We start from the raw sequence: 18,996 nt of genomic DNA, 5'->3' as shown, positions 1-18,996 counted from the left end.
CCAGATATAAAAAACTTAGTAGGTTCGAGTCCATCCAAGTATAAATCTCAGATCGGTTTATGGTTAGCCAATATAAAACTCTTCTTCAGTTTGAAGGATAGCCAACTCAAAACTCCGTCTTGGTTCGAGATCAGCCTGTGCAAAATCTTTGTTTGGTTTGAAGACTACAACTTCATCCCTTCTTCGTTGATTAGTTAGAAGTTAACCTGAAACTTCATTTCCTTGTATAAGGGAGTTCTGGGCATAACCTTCTAAAAGCTAATACGCATAATGGATACTCTCAAGATCAATTATTAGGGACATGCTTAGACCTTTTTGGCCGAACCAATATAATTTTTCAATGTTATTTCTCTTACCTTATCTCCCTTATTTTCTATAATTTTCCTTACTTTGAATTTCCATTGCATACTTATTCAAATGTTTTGATAAAATGTTTTTAAACTTTTATTTTTTAAATGATTTTATTTTAAATCATTGATTTTCAAACCTCCATAATTCATCCTCTCTTGTATATGAAGTCATATGTTCAATAATAGATGATTATTATAAGTTCGTTTGCGTCTTGCATCCCGAGTGTGGTTTGGAGGCGTTGTAAATTTTGAGACATTTCTGCTTATGACAATTACATTGGGGCAGAGGTTGCTTCGATGATTTTCCTTAATGTTGATGATGAAACAATTGGAATAATTCCATGTCCAACCAGTTGAGTGGTCGAGATATAGAGAGAAGCAACAATTAGAGAAGTGAACATGAACGAGCCACCTATCTCGGGGGATGGTGTGGCTCTTCAAACTCAAGGGCGAGGACCAGCGTGACGATGTCAGACGTATGGACGCCATTGCGATGAACGGTTAATCGAGTCTCCTTGGGAGATAAAATTGTTCACGGTTGTAGAAGTTAACGATGGCCTAATCGGTTAACATAAATAGTTGCTATGATATTACGAAGAAAAATATATAAGTTTGATGTGGAATTTCGTGAGAATCAAGAGACAGTTCCCACAAATGGCGCCACTATTTTGAAGTGGAACAAAAAATCAATAGTAGATTGGTGAAGTCCAAAATGGAAGGTCTTCGACATATTAGTATAGATCTCCAATGGACGAAGTGAGGGGTTTACTTGTAATGTTATCATTCTAATGTCCAAGTTAGTGAAGTCAGTGAGGATAAATTTGCAAATGTGTAATGAGTTATACATTAATACAGTGCAAGGTCACGATATTAGAACGACGATTGTAATTGCCCCCAGTGAACACAACGCCCCGTGTGTGGGCCATTGGATGGAATTCAAAAGTTGAAATAAGAGAGTGCAACCTAGTGAGCATACACCTGTTAGTTGGCTTGAATGAGTGTAGTTTTGGATCGAGCCTTCACATTGAGTTGGTTTTAATGACAGTTTGGTAGGCCCGATACTATATATATATCTCAACGATCCCCCATTGATACTATGTGTCAAGCTTAATTATATCTTGCAATCTAATAGTCAAATTAATTTAATTCATCATCTATAAAAGTTATTAAAACTTGTAAGTGTGCGAAGATTAACACTTAGCTTTTGTTTGGGAGTTTAGAGAGGAGTGAAAATGAGGACTTCGAAAAAAGATTTTTTTATTTATTTTAAATGTAGACAATTTTTAAACATTTTTTGAATTTTTTTGTTTAGAATAATAAAATAGTGTTTATCATTAATGTATTTTTTATTTTTGAAATACTATAACACCAAAAATTTTATTTGGACAATTTGTTTAAGCGTTCCAAAATATCCCTCTAATACAAATCGTAAGTTTTCCTTTATTAGAAATTTTTTGGTGTCATGAAAAAAAAACTCTCTATAACACTTCTAGTCAAAACTTTTCTATTATTTTCACTTGATTCTTCCTATTTTTCAAAATCTTAAACAAAGCTTGTATAAATGAAATTGGATGGAGTGTTATAAAATGAAATGGAATGATATTTCATTGTTCAAATCATTTAAAATATAATAAAATTAATTGCTATGCACTCTATTCTGTTTCTTTACTTACCACTATATTTCTTCACATTTGATTTGAGCGAATTAAATAATTTGTTTTATTGTGTCATAAAATTTTCAAAAGATAACTAGCGGGATACCCGTGCTATCGCACGGGGCCGTTTGAGTTTAATATTAAGTGGATAAAATATGTCTTATGAAGTTATTTCGTATATATTTAAACAATACACATATTAATTGGATGAATATCTGTAATAAATTTAAACATGTAGTAAGTTAAATAAGATACAACAATAAAATATATATACAAATATATTATTTAAAATTATAAGTTTAACGTGTATGAATTTGGTCATTAAAAACAATGTATATAAGAATAATAATAATTGTTAAATAAATAAAAAATACCTTTTAATTATTGAAAAAAATATTATGGGATATAAGCAATAGATTAGAAAGTTATTTTATAACACCTATAATGTATTTTCTATAGATTATAAAGTTATCATATATGGATTTGGTAATTCAAAACAATGCATATAATAATAATAATATATTGATAATATGAAATCTTTGATTTCACTTCATTTCATCATTCCGCTTCGTTTTTTTCTATTCATTTCTCCAATATATTTGGTTCATTTTAGATTATCCAAAATAATAATAATAATAATAATAATAATAATAATAATAATAATAATAATAATATGGTTAAAAAACACATATCTACAATATAAGAAAGTTTGATATTCTAGAAAGTACCAGAATGCCCCTTTGCAAATCTGTTGCGCCACGTGGATGCAGTCTTTGCATTTCCTTGCTCTTTCTACTCTTTCTATGCTTTCTTCCACTAACCCATCTTTCTTCCACCATCTCATTTCTCTTTTCTATCTCTCTCTACATCTTTGTTATCTCTCTCTTCTCTTTCTTCATCTCTCTTTCTACAACAAACCCTAATTCCCTTAATCACAAAATTTGCCTCATTTTTCTCTCCTCATCCATCCTATCATTATGCTTCTTCTTCAAACTGTTTTCGACAATTTTGATGTGGTGGTTTCTACTTTCAGACAAAGCGGATTTCGACGGTATTTGCTCTTCGTCGTCAACCTTTGTTATTACTCACAAATATTTGATTTTACATAACAGATCTTCTTCTTAGATTTGGTGATTTAGTGATTTAGATTTAGATTTAGTTTTTTTTTTGTTATTTCAGGTTTAATGGTGTTGGCTCAAGCAAAAAAAGGGGGAGATTTGCGGCAGTTTGGTAAGAAAAGCTTCACTTTTTATATTTTAGATCTGAACATTGTTTGTCTGTGGCTTTGGCGGAGTTGGAAAAGGGTATACAAAACCAAAGATGTGAGTTTACGGATCTCATGTGATAGTTATTTGATAGTAAGAATTTGATTTTTAAAGAACAAAAAAAATGGTGTTTTGTAGGTGAAGGTTGGACAATGATGAACACGATGATGGTGATGTTGATCGATGTTGTTGGGTTCGTGATGAACGGTGTTGAACGAATTTGGATGAATGAGTTGAGTTGGTTGAAGATCTATGAAGATGATGACGAAAGCTGCAAATCTGAATCTCGGGTGAGGTATTTCTGATTTTTATTCTTGATCTCTCTTCCTCTCTCACGATTCTGAAGGGTTTTGATTTTAAGGAAAATGATGAATAAATTGTTTAGGTTTTTTTTTATGAATGCAGGGTCGGCATATTTTTTGTTTGTGATTTTGTGGTTTGATTTTGTGATTTTTGTTGAAATTTATTTGATTTTTTCTCAAACTATGGTATTCGATGTATTTCGTTGATAAAGTTTTGATTTTTATATGTTTTGGAGACACCTTTTTGTTATATGCAGGTGATGATTTGAGTAGAGTCACTTCTGGCCACATTCTTTTTGTGGTTTGTCTGGCCCTGTACTTTGATAATATAATCGCAAATGCTATGGGTGTGAGGAAATCTGTGTTATACTTTCTAAATCCTCATTATTGGACGGGATAGGCAGCTCGATGCTTCTCTCGGACTCTGATTTAATAGGTTTCTGGGATAGGCTCTGTGGTGCCATTTCTATTAGGTTTGAAGTTTGAATCCTTCTATTTTCTTATAGTTTGCTTTATGTTTGATTGTTTTTCTTTGTAACGAATTTTGCTAAATAATTTTTTAGGAAGGTTCGTCTGATGCACTTATCTAAGAAGTTTGGTTTGGACTATTGTTTTGGATATACGGGCTGATTGGTCGTTAATAACTGAATTCTATGTTGTTAATAACTGGTGTATTGCTTGCAGTGTGGATCGGGAAGATCAGTTACTCCAATCAAAGCTGGTTTTGTAGCTCGCGTTGGCCGAAGAACTGCAGGGTCATGATTTGGCACTACTCAAATGCTACAACTCTGCTAAACCTATTTGTTAGAGTGGGAGAATGTTCTGTCATGTAATCTGATTCTGGAACAGACGCAGGATATCAGTTCAGGTATGACTGATTGGAACGGTATCCATTATTTCACAATCAATAATACATCATTGACATATTCTTTCTGTGTTAGCCGCATAATGTGCTTAACGTCCTTTCGATACTTACTCTGTTTTTTTATGCATCAAGGTTATTATTATTGTTATTAATTACCGTTGTAGATGTGATTTTCTCCGGAGATTGACGAGGTATCGTGCTCCTCCTTTTACTCTTGCGTTCTATGTTTGCGGCAACGTGTCCATCGGCATGCATCACATTGCTCATCGATATCAATCTTGGTAATTGTTATAGATCTTTATTTCTATTTTTTAGATTTATAATGATAGATAAGTTGCAAATTTTCTGTTATATCATCTCCTGTAGGTAACTGCACATATTCAACAGTTGTTAGATTGGACTCAATTCAAAGATATGTTGCAACGTCGATGGAGACTGAGAAGTGGCTTATTCAATGTTGCAGCGTCGAAGGGAAATTCACATACATATATCTTGGCCTATTCAATTGTTCTATTTGTTCAACTTTGTTCTGATGGGGTCACGGGTCTCATTATCTTATGAGGTTACATTGGCTATGTTGCAGTCAACGTCATAACTATGTTATGGTTTATGCTCAAATGAAAATACGCAATTAGTTCGATCGGTAAAGTGTGATAACTAACGTCATAACTATGTTATGGTTTTCTTACTAATTTTTTGTTAGGTTTTGGTTATTGGTGGAGGAGACGGGGGAGTCCTGCGGGAAGTTGTACGCCACTCTTCAGTCGAAAAGATGGACATTTGCGAAATTGACAAGATGGTTGTTGATGTCTCCAAAGAATTTTTCCCTGATATAGCAGTAGGTTTTGCGGATCCACATGTGACACTTAATATCGGTGATGGTATGATCAATTACCCTCCACATTCCTAGATGTTTCTTAAACACTTTTCTGGTATGGGATAACATTTCTAATGATGCTTTGTCTCTCAATGTTCTAGGAGTTGCATTTTTGAAGTCAGCTGCAGAAGGATCTTATGATGCAGTTATAGTGGATTCTTCTGATCCTATTGGTATGGCATATCGGAAGTGCCTTATAATTTTATGGTCTTTACAGTTAATCTACTGTCTCACTTAGAAAACCATATCTAATGTCAGATCAGTTAAATCCAATTCCTTTTGAAGGCAGCACTTCTGCAGTAGAGGGTCTTTTTTTTCCTTTCTTTCTTGATTCGAAGGTACTCAAGGTTAATGGAGTTATGCTAGAAGTGGTCGTAAAGTTGAGCAAGTTGGCCCCTAAACACCTCTAACTGTCCATTACTCAGCAAGTAAGGACAAAGCTTCAGCAACAATGTCGATAATGCGGTGTCCGTAACTTTCAATTCGTTTCTATTCGACTCACTCCGTTTATATGATGTTGCTCTGATATTGTTTTCAATTTGGATTCAATTTATCTGTTGTTGTTTGTATATTTGAGGTTTTCCTTTCATTTTTACGCCATTCGACTTTGAAAAATATTTGACATAGTATGTTTTTGTTATTAATCTAATTTTATAAATTCTGCTGATATAACAGTCTGTTACACCATGATTCAAGTACTCCAGAAAATATAAACTTGCAAAGTTGTGATAACAATGCCGTAAAATTATATTAATCGAATCCTGATATAACAATACTGATATAAAGTTTATTTTTGGTAAGTTTATTGAAAAATAATTGAATCCTGTATTCATATATCAGTATTGAATCCTGTATTTTTTGATAAGTTTATTGAAAAATAATTGAATCCTGTATTCATATATCAGTATTGATATATCAGTATTGAATCCTGTGTTTTTTGTAAGTTTATTGAAAAATAATTGAAATCACTTTTCACAAACTTTAATAGTTCTAAATTCTTATTTTCTCTATTTTAATATAACTTTTACTTTATTCACAATTTTCAAACTTTTATGTATTTAATTATATCTTAGATTCTTAGTTGCAAGTCAAGTTGTTGACGTGCTGACTAATTGCAATCACTGTCATTTAATAACACAACTCTGGCATGCATTTCCAATTTTTATTCATATTTTCAAATAATATATTTGTAATTATATTAAATTCCTTTTTATAAATATATATTTATTAATGCAAACATTATATTTATAGTCGCATTTCCAACTTAAAAGATATCACAAAAACATTTTATTTATTACATATGTGTGTTTTCACTATTTTAAAGATAAGATAATTCTATGGGTCTTCATCTAATACATTATATTGAAACATACAAACCAATATATATATATATATATATATATATATATATATATATATATATATATATATATATATATATATATATATATATATATATATACCGGGTTAGCATTTTCAAACAAATTCATACATAACATCTCACGCGTTTCTTAAATTATAGGCATGTAATGTTATCAGCAATGTGTTTTCTGCACAGTCGAATAATTAAATGACTCTCACATACAAATATTAGATCATTGTTTTATTAAATTTAAAATTTCGATGTTGAAAAATGATATTTTACTAAGATGATAATTTTTATTTTTTATAAAACCAAATTAAAATAATTATAATGGGAACGTGAAGCGACTGTTGAAAATATTGAATATTAATGAGACTCTCAAACTATTGATCAAAATATTGAACATTAATGGGAACATAAAGTTATTGATTAAAATTTTTTTTCACGCGTACCAAATATTTTTCTATACATTCAATTATTATTTTTCACGGGTACCAGAAAATTTTCTATACATTTAATTATTATTTTTTCACGGGTACCAGACATTTTTCTTTACATTTAATTATTATTTTTTCACGGGTACCAGACATTTTTCTACACATTCAATTATTTTTTTTTACGGGTACCAGACATTTTTCTTTACATTCAATTACTTTTTTTTACGGGTACCAGACATTTTTCTATACATTCAATTATTATTTTTTTACGGGTACCAGACACTTTTCTATACATTCAATTATTATTTTTTCACGGGTACCAGACATATTTCTATACATTCAATTATTATTTTTTAACGGGTATCAGACATTTTTCTATTAAAAAATATATATCTGAAACAAATGCGCGTCACATACCAGAACCCGTACACACGCACGGGTTAGTTACTAGTTTTATTAGATAAAATGTAATACAAGAACCAAGTTCACCCATTATACGGTGGGATGCCTTTTTTGTCAACACGAGTCCGACAAAAATGAACCGTACCTATGAAAAATTAAATATAAATTGAATAAAGGTGGCGCGCACATCGATAATACTATACACTTTCACTCTCCTACGCGTGCTTGTGACACACATACCATCCTTTCTCCTTTCCTCCACACAAATAAGCTTCCAAGAATTCCACATTTTCAGCGCAATGACGACGCCAACACCGGAAGCAGTCGCAACCTTCATGAGAATCACCGGCGCATCTGAGTTCGTCGCCGTTCAGAAATTAGAGGTAATCTCATATCTCATCTTCTTACCTTCCAATTCACATTCATGCTCTCCAATTTTCTGATCTGATCTTAGACTAAAACCGTTGCTACCTTACTTTTTCTAGTTTCATTTATCATTACAATTTATTTTTTCACATTGAAATTGTTTGAAAAATTGAGTGTTGCATTTGACTAGGAGTAGTTTGTAAGAAATTATTAGCTGTATTGTTAAAATGCTCTTACTAATTTTATATTTAAAGAGACAAATAATACGAGAAAAATAAGTATCTTAGCTGAAACACTTAATTTAGGGAGGGAGTAACTAGTAATTTGGAATTGTGTTACTACTAAATTTATAGACAATTTTTGCTATAAATATAATATTTCATTGAATAAATCACATAAATTGAAAAAAAGTAGTCATGCAATTAAATTTGCTTACAATTTGTATTAATTTTTCAATTTTTTATATTAGAATATTGATAACAATTTACAAAAATAGATATAGTATAATTAAAAATAATAAAAATAATTATTACAATTAAAAATTAAGAGAGATTTTATGAAAAGAAACAAAAAAAATTCAAGTCTTTTATTTAAATATGAATGTAGCATTTGAAAGAGATTTATAATTTAGGAAAAAAGAGTAACTTATTATTTTTATTCATCACAAATATTTATAATTTTATTTGTAGTCTCTTTAATTTTATATTTAGTCCTTGCATTTTTCCATTTGATTGTTTTTATTTTAATCTTTTAAATAAATTTTACAGGCAATAAAATAAACTATTAAGAATAAGAATTTACTAATTTAGTCCTTACTATATGTTCCGGATAGGAATAAGAATTATGGGTGAATTGAATTGATGGATTTATGGTTCGGTGTTGCAAATTTCCGTTGCGGTTGAACACAAATTTATATATGCAAGGTTAGCACTTCAATGTCAAAGTTATTGAGTGAATCTAAAAATGAATAGAGTGAAGTATAGAAAGTGTGAGTGTAACTTGCATATAGGTATACAGTTGGGTAGAATAGTTATTGGGCCTTGTTTCAGAGTAGCTGATGAACTTTCTTTATTTGGGCCTTTGACCGATCCATAACATTATAATTGTTGCATTTGTTTATTCCTGTAGACTTAACACAACTCTTTTCTTTTCCATGGTTTAAATATTTTGGGTTTAACGTATAAAATCGACTTACGTGGTTTAGGAATGTAGAGAAAAAACCAATAGATTATGCGGTAAGGAGAGTAGCAGATGGAGAGGAGTCACAAAACTAGAAGAGGAGGAAGACCTTGAAAAACTATAAGAGAAGTTATAAAAAAGACCTTGAGATTAACAATTTGGATAGAAGCATGTTCATTTATAGAATATTATGACGGAAGTTGGCCCATGTAACCCATGTAACCGACCCTCTTAATGAGATAAACTTAATTGTTGTTGTAAAGTACAAAACGACAGTGAAATAGAAGGAGAAGTAAACCATCGTAATCAAGATGAGTGGCTTAAATGGAGGAAGGTTTCAAATATTTTATATGATACAAAAATACCGCTCAAGTTAAAGAGAAAATTTGACCATACAACTACAATATTGACAATGTTGTATGAAATGGAGTGTTGAACAGTAAAGAACCAATACGAAAATAAAATAAGCATGGTGGACATGTTAGAGACGAGGATGATGTGTGGTGGCGAAACATGGTCTTGAGGGGGCCAAATAACTATGAAATATTTATCGAATATTGCATTACATGTACAATATTTGGTTGTTGGTGTAGTGTTTATTGAGTTTGAAGAAGATTGAAAGAAGGGAACTTATGGAGTTTTTTTTTTTCTTTTCAAATTTTTGTCTGCAGGAATATGGAGGCAATCTAAATGAAGCTGTGAATTCACATTTTATCGAAGGAAACAGGCTCATGTATGGCAATGTGGTTCATACAAAGAATTTCTTTTATTTCCTTTCATATCCTTTCATTGTTAATGTCTTTGTTAGTTGGAATCTTACTAGACATAAGATGAGTTTTTTTCCTTTTTATTATCTAGTCAAGAGCAAAATCCTGCTGCTACTGCAACCCCACACTATAATTACTCTGAAGCAAATAATCAAAACAACCAAAACCGTGCCGGGTCAAGTGGAATTACGCCTCTGTTGAACGCTGCAAGAAGATTTAGACCTTCACTACTGTTTGACTCAAACTATAGGAGAGAACTCAGAGATGTATGTAATGGGTTGGGTTCTACTACGCTTTCGAGCAGTGCATCACCACGTGGTTCTCCTCAAGGAGAGGTGATGGGAATTCCCTCAGGGATCAATAGTTCACCTGTGTCGCCTTATCAACAAGGATTGAGCTATGAAGGTGCATACAGGAGTGGAAATTCATCATCTCATGGTCAGGGGTATTATCGAACAAATGATTATCAGCATGACTACCCTTTAGCGCAGTCAACTGCTTCAAATGTTCGTGATCAAGATGCGGAGGAGGCAATGATTCAAGCTGCAATAGAAGCCTCGAAGAAGGAGAGCATAGAGCGCTCTTTGCGGAATGCTCCTAATGTAACATAGCATAAAACTTAACTATATATATTTTTATTTTACTTTTATTTTGTTTTCTAAGGTTTTCACCTCTTTGGAAAAAAAATATTATTTCAGGATTTGCCCGACAACGGGCTTCCTCGAAGTAATTTTCAACCAGAAGATGATGATTTGGCTAATGTCATTTCCTTGTCCTTGCAGGTTTTATAATTTTCTTATTATTCTTATCCTATAACTCAATTTATTGTACTGTCCTCATGTTTCTTTCTGATTCTTCCAAGTGCGTCAAATTTAGACTGCAGAGCAAGAGGAAGCAATGCGCGAGCTTCGCGTGAAACAACTTTCAGCCGAGGGAGAGAAAACCAACACCAGTAGAATCAGACCAGAGGTGGGTATTTCATAAACTTGATACAATTTTTCATATACACACTCAAGACCCATGTGTGTTAATCACTTCTGTCCTTATTTTCCAATGTAGTGGGGTGATATTTCTTCTGACGAGCTCAAGGAAGCATTGCTGATAGAAACTGCATTTTTTAGTGAAGTTCTCGATCATAGTTCTCAAAAATTTTCATCTTTACCTGATCTGCAACATAATTCAGAAAAACACACAGATCCCAAGAGGCTGTGTTCATCCAGTTCAACAGCTCAATTATTATCCGAGACTCAGTTGCTAAGAAAACAACAGGTTTAGATTCTAGCCTGCAGTAACTGTATGATCAATGTCCATGAAAGCATAGCATAACGTGTCAACATTTTTATGCAGGATGATGACTATTTAGCGTCACTACTAGTTGATAGACAAAAAGAATTGAATTCACTCAAAAAAGCTGAAACACATTCTTCAAAGGAAGAAGAATCACACAAAAAGATGCCGGAAAGAACGGTAATACATTTGCTGAGTTTATAACTTAACTTTCCCCGCTGTTAGTTGAGCTATACAAGATGAATGGTTAAGATTAGCTACTCTCAAAAAATGGTCACTGTATTCTGAACATGCACGTTTCACTTGGTAATCGTGTTACAAACACTTGTGTTATAAGAGAACGTAACAATAAAAATTTAAATTTGAGTTTATAAAAGTTTCGGTACGACAAAATTTGCCTCCAGCCCGTGTTCTTTCTATGAGATACGATTCTTATGGCTTTTTCTTATATTGCTTTGACTGAAAATTTCTTTCCAATTGGTTTTAGAATATTACTGAATTGTGTTCACGTTCACCTTCTTTGCAGGAAATGGAGAAAATACTTGATACAAAAAGTATTATGCTTGCAAATGAACCTCCATTAGGTGATGAAAAAGCAATTACTATTGTTGTGCGAATGCCGGACGGTGGTCGTTGTGAACGACGTTTCTTCAAAACTGACAAGCTTCAGGTAAAGACTTTAAGATGATTTCTCAGTTGGTTCTTCATTATCTTGACCAACTAATGCTTTCTTCAGCTGTGAGATATGAGGCTGAAACAGGAAGGGAAATCAAAACAATTTTTTTCTGTATGTCCATTAATTTATGATGGCATGCCTATAAAGTTAAGTAGCCATTATTGCTAACAATTTGTTATTTTGCTATCTTGTAGCTTCTTTTCGATTTCATAGACATTTATGGAGCAGTGAAGCCTGGAACCTATAGAGTTGTGAGTGTTTCTTGTCCTATCCAATTGATTTATGGATTAAACCTTTATGTTATTTTACTATGTCATGGCGTTGCAAAAGTTGTTGTTGTCCATCAGTGGCATAATCTGTTGTCAAGTCTTTGTTTTTCATACAATTGTATATGGTTTTGGTATCTTGGAGACTATCATCTTGGTCATTGATTATATTTGACTAGCCCATGATCTCTATTTGACTGAAATGCATATTTGATCAAAAATCGCCGTTTGTCTATTTGAACAGGTAAAGTCATACCCGCGGCGTGCATATAGTATTAATGATAGTTCAGCTACTTTGAATGAAGTAGGCCTTAACAACAAGAATGAGGCTTTATTTCTGGAGTTGATTTAGTGTTCATATTTTCTATTACGTATCCGATGGTCCTTAATTAGAACCCAGAAAATTATCAGGGTGTGCACTTGGCTTTTTGAGGGACAAACAACATCTTTGAGACAGATGATATTTGTTGAACACAACATGGCTGTTGTCGTCCTTGTCTGTACAGATCTTGCTACTTGTCAATTATTAGAGTTTGAAAGAATTGCCTGTTTGTCAAACATACTTTACCGTTTAATTGAGCTTTATTTGTAATTTATTTCTTTGTGCACGATTGATCACAATTTGGAGTGATTAGAACCCAGTTTCCAGTAGCTTTTAGCTTATGGGAACTTTTAAAAATGACCGATAAGCCTCAGAATGTTAAGGAGCCATAATTTAATGAACAAATATCACTTATAAGCACCGTTAGCAAAATTCGAGCTATGAAAGAATTGAATTCCTATTGAAAATTTTGACATGAATATGAGCATACTAGTTATTGCTCTGCTTGTGGAGCTGTCCAGTATTGCTTGACTGCTACTAGTATCTTTTCTCTTTCATAAGGTCCGTCTTCATGATCTGTAATTCTTGCATCCCACTGCATTTCATCTGCAATGCTCTTCACCTTCGTCAACACATCTACATCATCGCGCAAAATGACACCACCTTGTGGCCGCAAAATCCGGTCCATCTCCAGAAGAATGTTCTCCATACTACATCTGTGATACATTAATTTGATAAATATGTAGTATGCTTTTTTCATAAGCTTTCCAAAATACTTATGCAAATGCTTATTTTATAAGATAAGTTCATCTAATTGATTCCTATCATTACCTGTTCTGATAGAGGCTAAAAACTGAATCACCATGTATGAAGTCATAAGTTCGAGGATAAGTGGACATGGCTTCACACCTACCAGAAGACAAAAGTAGTAAGTAATCACTTTTAACTACCACGTGCTTTGAATACTATATTAGACAATAGAATCTGTGAAACAGTAGTAGACAAAAATAATGATAGAAACTTTTTGTGTAACAGATAATGCTACAATAATTGAACTACTTTTTCTCTCCATAAAGCAGCTATTGTTAGTGTTAGGTCCATGACTATATAAAAAGTTATGAATATACATACCAATTTTGATAGGTTCCAATGAGTCCACGTTCATATATGACACCAAGGGTGTTGATTTCAGACTCAACAGGAACAATGTTCATGACCCACACAGGATCATCAACTAGTGCAGCTGCAAAGCCTCCCATGTGAGAATTCATATCAAGAATATTTCTATATCTTCCATGTTCTGCTAGCTGAGGGTCCAGTGTCTTGTAGTGTGACACTCTCTTTTTCCATAACTCGGTGTTTTCTTCGAATATCTCTGATGTTATTCCTTTCAAACTTTCACTGCTAATCCGTGGCGGAATTGAAGTTAGTCTCTTTGGCCACTTTGATAATTCACCACCAGCAACTTCTTTTATGTTTTCTACCTCTGGCAGTGGGGTCAAACAGGTATCTAGTTTTGTGTACCTGCGATAAACACATTTTCAAGTTATATTAGATATGTAGTCGGTACTTTTTGTATCGGGTTTCTTTTGAATTAGGATTGTTATTCTAACGCTACTGGACTCTTTTTGGAAGTAAGAGTGAGTATATAACTCAACTTTTTCTCGATGCCTTGTTCAGAAAGTTACAGAATCTCGTAACTATCAGCCAAACATGTTAATTTAACTAATTGTCCTACCAATGATTTTACTACATGAATAACAAAACTAAGAAAAGAAAAGTCTTATTACCAAGCCATGTCTGGATTCTGTGCCTCATCACAGAAAGGTCTAGTCTTGAAGATTTTCCTTTTAATTTTGCAATGCATATGATTTGTCGGCTTCTGCCATATAGCAAGGTCGCCCTTTTGTACCAGTTTTTTCCAGCACAAACTTTTTGCCACATTCTCAATTGAATCTTGTTCATCGTTGAGACTCTCCTTAGTCCTTTCCCATCCTTTCCAGTGTCTCTCCCAGTTTATCGGCGGCCCCGACAGAATCCAATATCCACCCGGACGCAGTACTCTATCAACCTCGGTCAAGTATATTCCATCTGCCAATCAACATCGCCAAAACAAAAACTAGATGCTTAAAAACGCGAACATGGTTTCTTGTTTCGTATTATATTAAAGTTACGGAAGTAATGTACCATGCTGGCCCCAAGGAATGAGGCACCTTGAGCAATGAGCCATATCAAAGGCTCTTGAAGGATAAGGAAGTCTGTTTGAAGCAAGAATTCCAATCAATGCAGGAACACCTCTTTCAAGAGCAAACTGAACCTGCCCTTCATGAGTATCTCTTGGTGCAAATGACACTGTCAATATGTCACGTGACAGAAGATACGCTCCCCAACTTGCAACCTGATATAGCAATAAATTGCAACTTGTCATTCAAAATAATGAGCCTCAATTAAAAAGCATTAATGTTTGTGTAATATTTTTCGTTGGATTGGATGAAGCACGTGGTATGTACAAATTCTCGTGCCCTTGTGTCGTTCCCGTGATGTTAATAGATGTGAGAACAATTTTTTATACAAGATGTTAATGGATCCAATAAAGAGCACATAGATTCATAGAAATATTTGACATTCCAAAGAGAAATATGCAAAACAATAAGTCCAATTTTAAATTGAGAAATGCTAAATAGTACAATACAAAATATGACGACACATGTGGCAATAACTTTTAACCTTTAATAAGTTGTACCATAAACCAACTTGACTTGTATTTCACCGAATCAAGCCGCTATAATATCTCAAAACAACTTTTGTGTTTTTGTCGTTGTTACATATATTATTTATTTAATATATTTAAAAAGATAATTTTTTTTTATAAATGGGACCGGAAGAGTAACGTATCTCTAATTTAAAAGAGATGAGTGATGTAGCAAGATAACTTTTAATAACAAAACAAAAGAAAAAACATGAAAGCTAAAGCTGATTTAGCTTAATTTTTGGAAATTATAGAATTTCGTTTTGGTGGAATACACTTAGATTCGTGTATGGTATAATTTATTTATTGTCACATTGTCGTCGAATTTCGTTCATACTATTTAGTATTTTCTTTAAATTAGCGGGTTTCGAACCCCAAACCTTAAGAGAAACACACTCTCAGGACCCAAGTATTTCACTGTTAGACCACACAAATTATTATAATATATTATTATAATAGTAATGTTAAGGTGTGGTATAGGTTAAGAAACCTACATTTAAAAAATTTATCTTAAAATAAAAAATAAAATTAACTAGGTATCTACAACAATTTCTATTAGAGTTAAAAAGGTAAAACAAAAACAGAAACTGAGAAATCTGAGTCAATTAGATCAACTTCGAAGTTAACCCAAAACATTTTGTACCACACGGTTCAACAAAACCAATTCGTATAAAAAACCGGTTCAGAAAAACAAGAAACAGAAAACCAGAACACAGTTCAAGAGTTAAGATACGTACCCCACAACCGGTATCAATAGCGGTTCTGATAGACCCATCTTTGAGATTGATAAGCTTCCCCACATCATCAATGTACGCGCTCGCGCCACGTGGAAACATGGTTCCGCCACCCGGGAACTTGAACCGGTTCCCTTCGAACCGGACCCAATTCTGTTTCTTTTTCTCCACAGTCAACTCCTTATGCGGCACGTTAGCATACCAAGCCGAGTCACGGCTCTCCGGCCACCGCAACGGTAACCGGTAACCAAACGGCGCTGGTATCCTACACCGGAGAATCTCCTCCGGTAAGGGACAGTGTCTCTCCCGGTAGATAAGCTTTTTTCTAGGAAAACTCAAGGACCGTTTCTGATCCTCGCAGGGAGTGTATTCGTAGAGAGAGGTATCACAGGGAGGGAGGTGAGATACACGCGCTGTCGTTGGTGGTGGATCAGGGAGGTTGTGACTGGCAGTGAAGTCTAGCTTGATGAATGATGATGGTGGCGGTGATGGTGATAATGATGATTTGGCTTCGGTGGTGTTACTGTTGTCGTGCTGGAAGCATGTTGAAGCTCCGGTGGCGGAGGTGGCGGTGGTGGTGGAGTAACCTGTGGCGGAGATAACGGTGGTGGAAGGATAATGATGCCATAGACCAAAGAGGTAAAAGAAGGTGCATAGAAAAGATGCAAAGGTGATAAAATAAAGATTGGTCAACAATTTGTTTGACTTTTTGGATTTGATATTGTGAAGTAGTGTTGCAAAGTTATTAACCATTTTTTTTCTTCTTTTTCTAGTTCAGTTCATAAGAGTGAGTGATAGAGAAAAAGGTTGAAGAGTTTCAGGGATGGGTTGAGTTTGAAGATTGGGTGTCAGTGGTGGTTGGTTGGTTTATTGCATAGTCATTTGATTAAATAGACTGCTGTCTGTGTTTCTGCTTGTCTTTTCTTTTTGGATAGAGTGTGTGTGCAATAGATATTACTATATTTGTATGATTGTGTAATGTATGGTGATGGGAAAAGCAAAATATCTTCTCCCTTCATGAAGGAACTTTTTTTATCATGTGGCTTTTGTCCTTTTGTAAATTATTCTAAAATTATCTTATACTATCACATGGCTTTAATATAAAGAAAAAGTTAACTTATAGCTTAAAATATGGTTAGAGAATCTAATGTATGAAATATTATTATTGGAATTGTGTAATTAATATCTTTTCTTCATATTTGAGTAGAAATGTTCAAATTGAAACATATTTAATCAACTTTATATATAATAACGGCCTGGATCTTTTACTCATAGATCAAATTTATTTTTCATTTTATACATTGTGCACATTAAGTGTTATTGTGAAAATAATATGTTTAGTTTTCAAGTATTTTAATAATAATAATAATAATAATAATAATAATAATAATAATAATAATAATAATAATAATAATAATAATAATAATAATAATAATAATGAGTATATAAAACTCTTAAGGATTGGACAAGTGGTGGAGGCTTGTGTATTGAAAGTGTACTCCTCTCAAGATCTTAAGTTTGAATTATGCTAAGTGCATATAGAGCTTTGCTCTGGCTTTAAACGGTATCTCTTTAGTGGATGGTGTGATTGATCCTCTTGGATTAGTCGGTCGCAAAGTCGGATACCAAGTGTTTCTGTCAAACTCCTTTTGATAGCCTTCTTGAAACAAACGAGGTTAGGCTGCAGCTGTTATATGCTTTCGAAGCTATTGTGTGTGTTTGTATGCTCTATGTAATGTTCGTCCTTTCCTCTATGGGAGATTCGCCTTTTTACTCAACCCTCCCCTCCTGTATTCATTGGGCAACAATCCTTTAGATACAGTATTAAAAGAGCTTTCCTAACGTCCATCGTCGCAATCATGGGGGTATAACGCTTCCATATTTAATTTTTGTAACCTCCATGCATCTTTTGGACTACCGTAACCGTCGTGCCGACTTGGCACTTCGGCCCTCCGATTAGACACATGTCTTGTTCCCTTCGACTTTGCTCATCGGCCCAGAGCCTAGGGTATTCTTTCCTTCGCCCGACTTCACGTCCTGGCTCCGAGTAGGTTCATTCTTCCCTGTATCCGACCACACATCCTAGTCCCAATCCTACATGCCATCCCCTTGCATGTTGTAAGACCCGTAATTTTAAAATAAATAGATATTATAAGATTTTAGCATATTCACACCTCTTATATATATGATCAGATATAAATAAATTCAAGTTATGCTAAAAATATTTTAGGACTTTATTTCATTAGTGATTCACGATAAAATTTTCTAAAAATCTCAATTTCAGTCTCTTTAGCGTTCGATAAAATTAGCCGCCTTAATTTTTGAAACAACTTCTTTTGGTTACGAAATTTTAATAAGAGAATAACAAAATTATTTACAATAGAATTATAAAATTAAAAAAAAACATATATATATTTACTCCCTTTGAACTAATTTCCAGTCTCTCCAATAAACGGTAGTTTTACCCGCTTAGAATTTTAAAACAATCTCCGTTCATAACAAAAATTTTATCAAAGGAAACACAAAATTAATTAAAATTTTGGTTTTCGACCGATTTTTTTTATATATATCGCAGTATAGAATAACCGGAAAGAAGGTTTTATTATCAGCAAAAATTAATTCGGGCATTTTTATCAGCATCACATAACACCAGAAACTACACTGATAAGACAAAATATTACCGAAGAAGATTTGTGTGAATATTCATGACGATGGTATTAATTGAGAAGTGACTAGTAATTATGAAATTAGGTCGGCAAGTGTTAAGTGCAGTACTGGAAAATATTAGCATGTATATCTATACTGTAGAACCTATACTATACTAGTGTAGTAAATTATTATATAAAGAATCACATGGAACACAAGACATACCGCATATTTACGGAGCACACAACCACACTCAAATTGACAAGGTAAACTATCTCTCTCTCAAAATAACTATATCCTGGTTTTCTCAAATATTTTTTATTATTCAAGTCCAACACTATCTAGAAAACACATACTTGTTATACTTGGTACTTAATAGATTTTTTCATTGTTAAATTTTCCAAACATATAGTGTTTATATGTTCTTAAATAAACTCAAATAAACTCTAACCTATTATTCAATGCACTCCATAAATATATTTTGGGAT

General features: G+C 33.3%; 3 protein-coding genes and 1 long non-coding RNA gene across 5 annotated transcripts; 3 read left to right on the top strand and 1 right to left on the bottom strand.

Annotated features, from left to right (window-relative positions):
- The first annotated feature begins 2,854 nt into the window (after positions 1–2,854).
- On the top strand, positions 2,855–3,971 carry LOC131639294 (uncharacterized). Its single transcript, XR_009294916.1, has 3 exons — positions 2,855–3,056; positions 3,185–3,327; positions 3,409–3,971. It is a non-coding gene; the product is annotated as an uncharacterized LOC131639294 (long non-coding RNA).
- Positions 3,972–4,984: 1,013 nt separating this feature from the next.
- Positions 4,985–5,830, top strand: LOC131639293 (spermidine synthase 1-like). Its single transcript, XM_058909797.1, has 3 exons — positions 4,985–5,318; positions 5,416–5,487; positions 5,573–5,830. The coding sequence occupies exons 1-3, from the start codon at positions 5,210–5,212 to the stop codon at positions 5,722–5,724; spliced, it is 333 nt and encodes a 110-aa protein (XP_058765780.1). The 5' UTR covers positions 4,985–5,209; the 3' UTR covers positions 5,725–5,830.
- A 1,885-nt stretch (positions 5,831–7,715) lies between these two features.
- Positions 7,716–12,640, top strand: LOC131639296 (plant UBX domain-containing protein 9-like). 2 transcript variants are annotated; one of them, XM_058909799.1, is made up of 10 exons: positions 7,718–7,899; positions 9,733–9,794; positions 9,920–10,430; positions 10,527–10,610; positions 10,705–10,797; positions 10,888–11,097; positions 11,176–11,295; positions 11,642–11,785; positions 11,986–12,042; positions 12,302–12,640. In XM_058909799.1, exons 1-10 carry the CDS (start codon positions 7,816–7,818, stop codon positions 12,407–12,409), a joined length of 1,473 nt encoding a protein of 490 aa, XP_058765782.1. In that variant the 5' UTR covers positions 7,718–7,815; the 3' UTR covers positions 12,410–12,640. The 2 variants fall into 2 exon arrangements, with proteins under 2 accessions (XP_058765783.1, XP_058765782.1); XM_058909800.1 differs by lacking the exon at positions 10,527–10,610 and having other exon boundaries at positions 7,716–7,899.
- A 131-nt stretch (positions 12,641–12,771) lies between these two features.
- Positions 12,772–16,811, bottom strand: LOC131639295 (probable methyltransferase PMT15). The gene is made up of 6 exons (XM_058909798.1): positions 15,866–16,811; positions 14,567–14,777; positions 14,170–14,470; positions 13,511–13,903; positions 13,211–13,288; positions 12,772–13,095 (listed from the first exon to the last, which is right to left on the bottom strand). Exons 1-6 carry the CDS (start codon positions 16,613–16,615, stop codon positions 12,873–12,875), a joined length of 1,956 nt encoding a protein of 651 aa, XP_058765781.1. The 5' UTR covers positions 16,616–16,811; the 3' UTR covers positions 12,772–12,872.
- Positions 16,812–18,996: the final 2,185 nt, after the last annotated feature.

This window comes from Vicia villosa, unplaced genomic scaffold (genome assembly GCF_029867415.1).
Source record: "Vicia villosa cultivar HV-30 ecotype Madison, WI unplaced genomic scaffold, Vvil1.0 ctg.002580F_1_1, whole genome shotgun sequence".
NCBI lineage: Eukaryota > Viridiplantae > Streptophyta > Magnoliopsida > Fabales > Fabaceae > Vicia > Vicia villosa.
The sequence above is the reverse complement of the archived record's forward strand: the minus strand, read 5'-3'. Positions and strand labels throughout refer to the sequence as shown.

Bases quoted from the DNA above. Each gene is read 5' to 3' on its own strand.
- LOC131639293 (XM_058909797.1), top strand. From the start codon at position 5,210: ATGGACATTTGCGAAATTGACAAGATGGTTGTTGATGTCTCCAAAGAA. The intron at 5,319-5,415 runs GTATGATCAATT...TCAATGTTCTAG, and splicing joins GACACTTAATATCGGTGATG to GAGTTGCATTTTTGAAGTCA. The intron at 5,488-5,572 runs GTATGGCATATC...ATCTAATGTCAG, and splicing joins GGATTCTTCTGATCCTATTG to ATCAGTTAAATCCAATTCCT.
- LOC131639296 (XM_058909799.1), top strand. From the start codon at position 7,816: ATGACGACGCCAACACCGGAAGCAGTCGCAACCTTCATGAGAATCACC. The intron at 7,900-9,732 runs GTAATCTCATAT...TTTTGTCTGCAG, and splicing joins TCGCCGTTCAGAAATTAGAG to GAATATGGAGGCAATCTAAA. The intron at 10,431-10,526 runs GTAACATAGCAT...ATATTATTTCAG, and splicing joins CTTTGCGGAATGCTCCTAAT to GATTTGCCCGACAACGGGCT.
- LOC131639295 (XM_058909798.1), bottom strand. From the start codon at position 16,615: ATGGTTAATAACTTTGCAACACTACTTCACAATATCAAATCCAAAAAG. The intron at 13,904-14,169 runs GTAATAAGACTT...TGTTTATCGCAG, and splicing joins CAGAATCCAGACATGGCTTG to GTACACAAAACTAGATACCT. The intron at 13,096-13,210 runs GTAATGATAGGA...AATGTATCACAG, and splicing joins TTTAGCCTCTATCAGAACAG to ATGTAGTATGGAGAACATTC.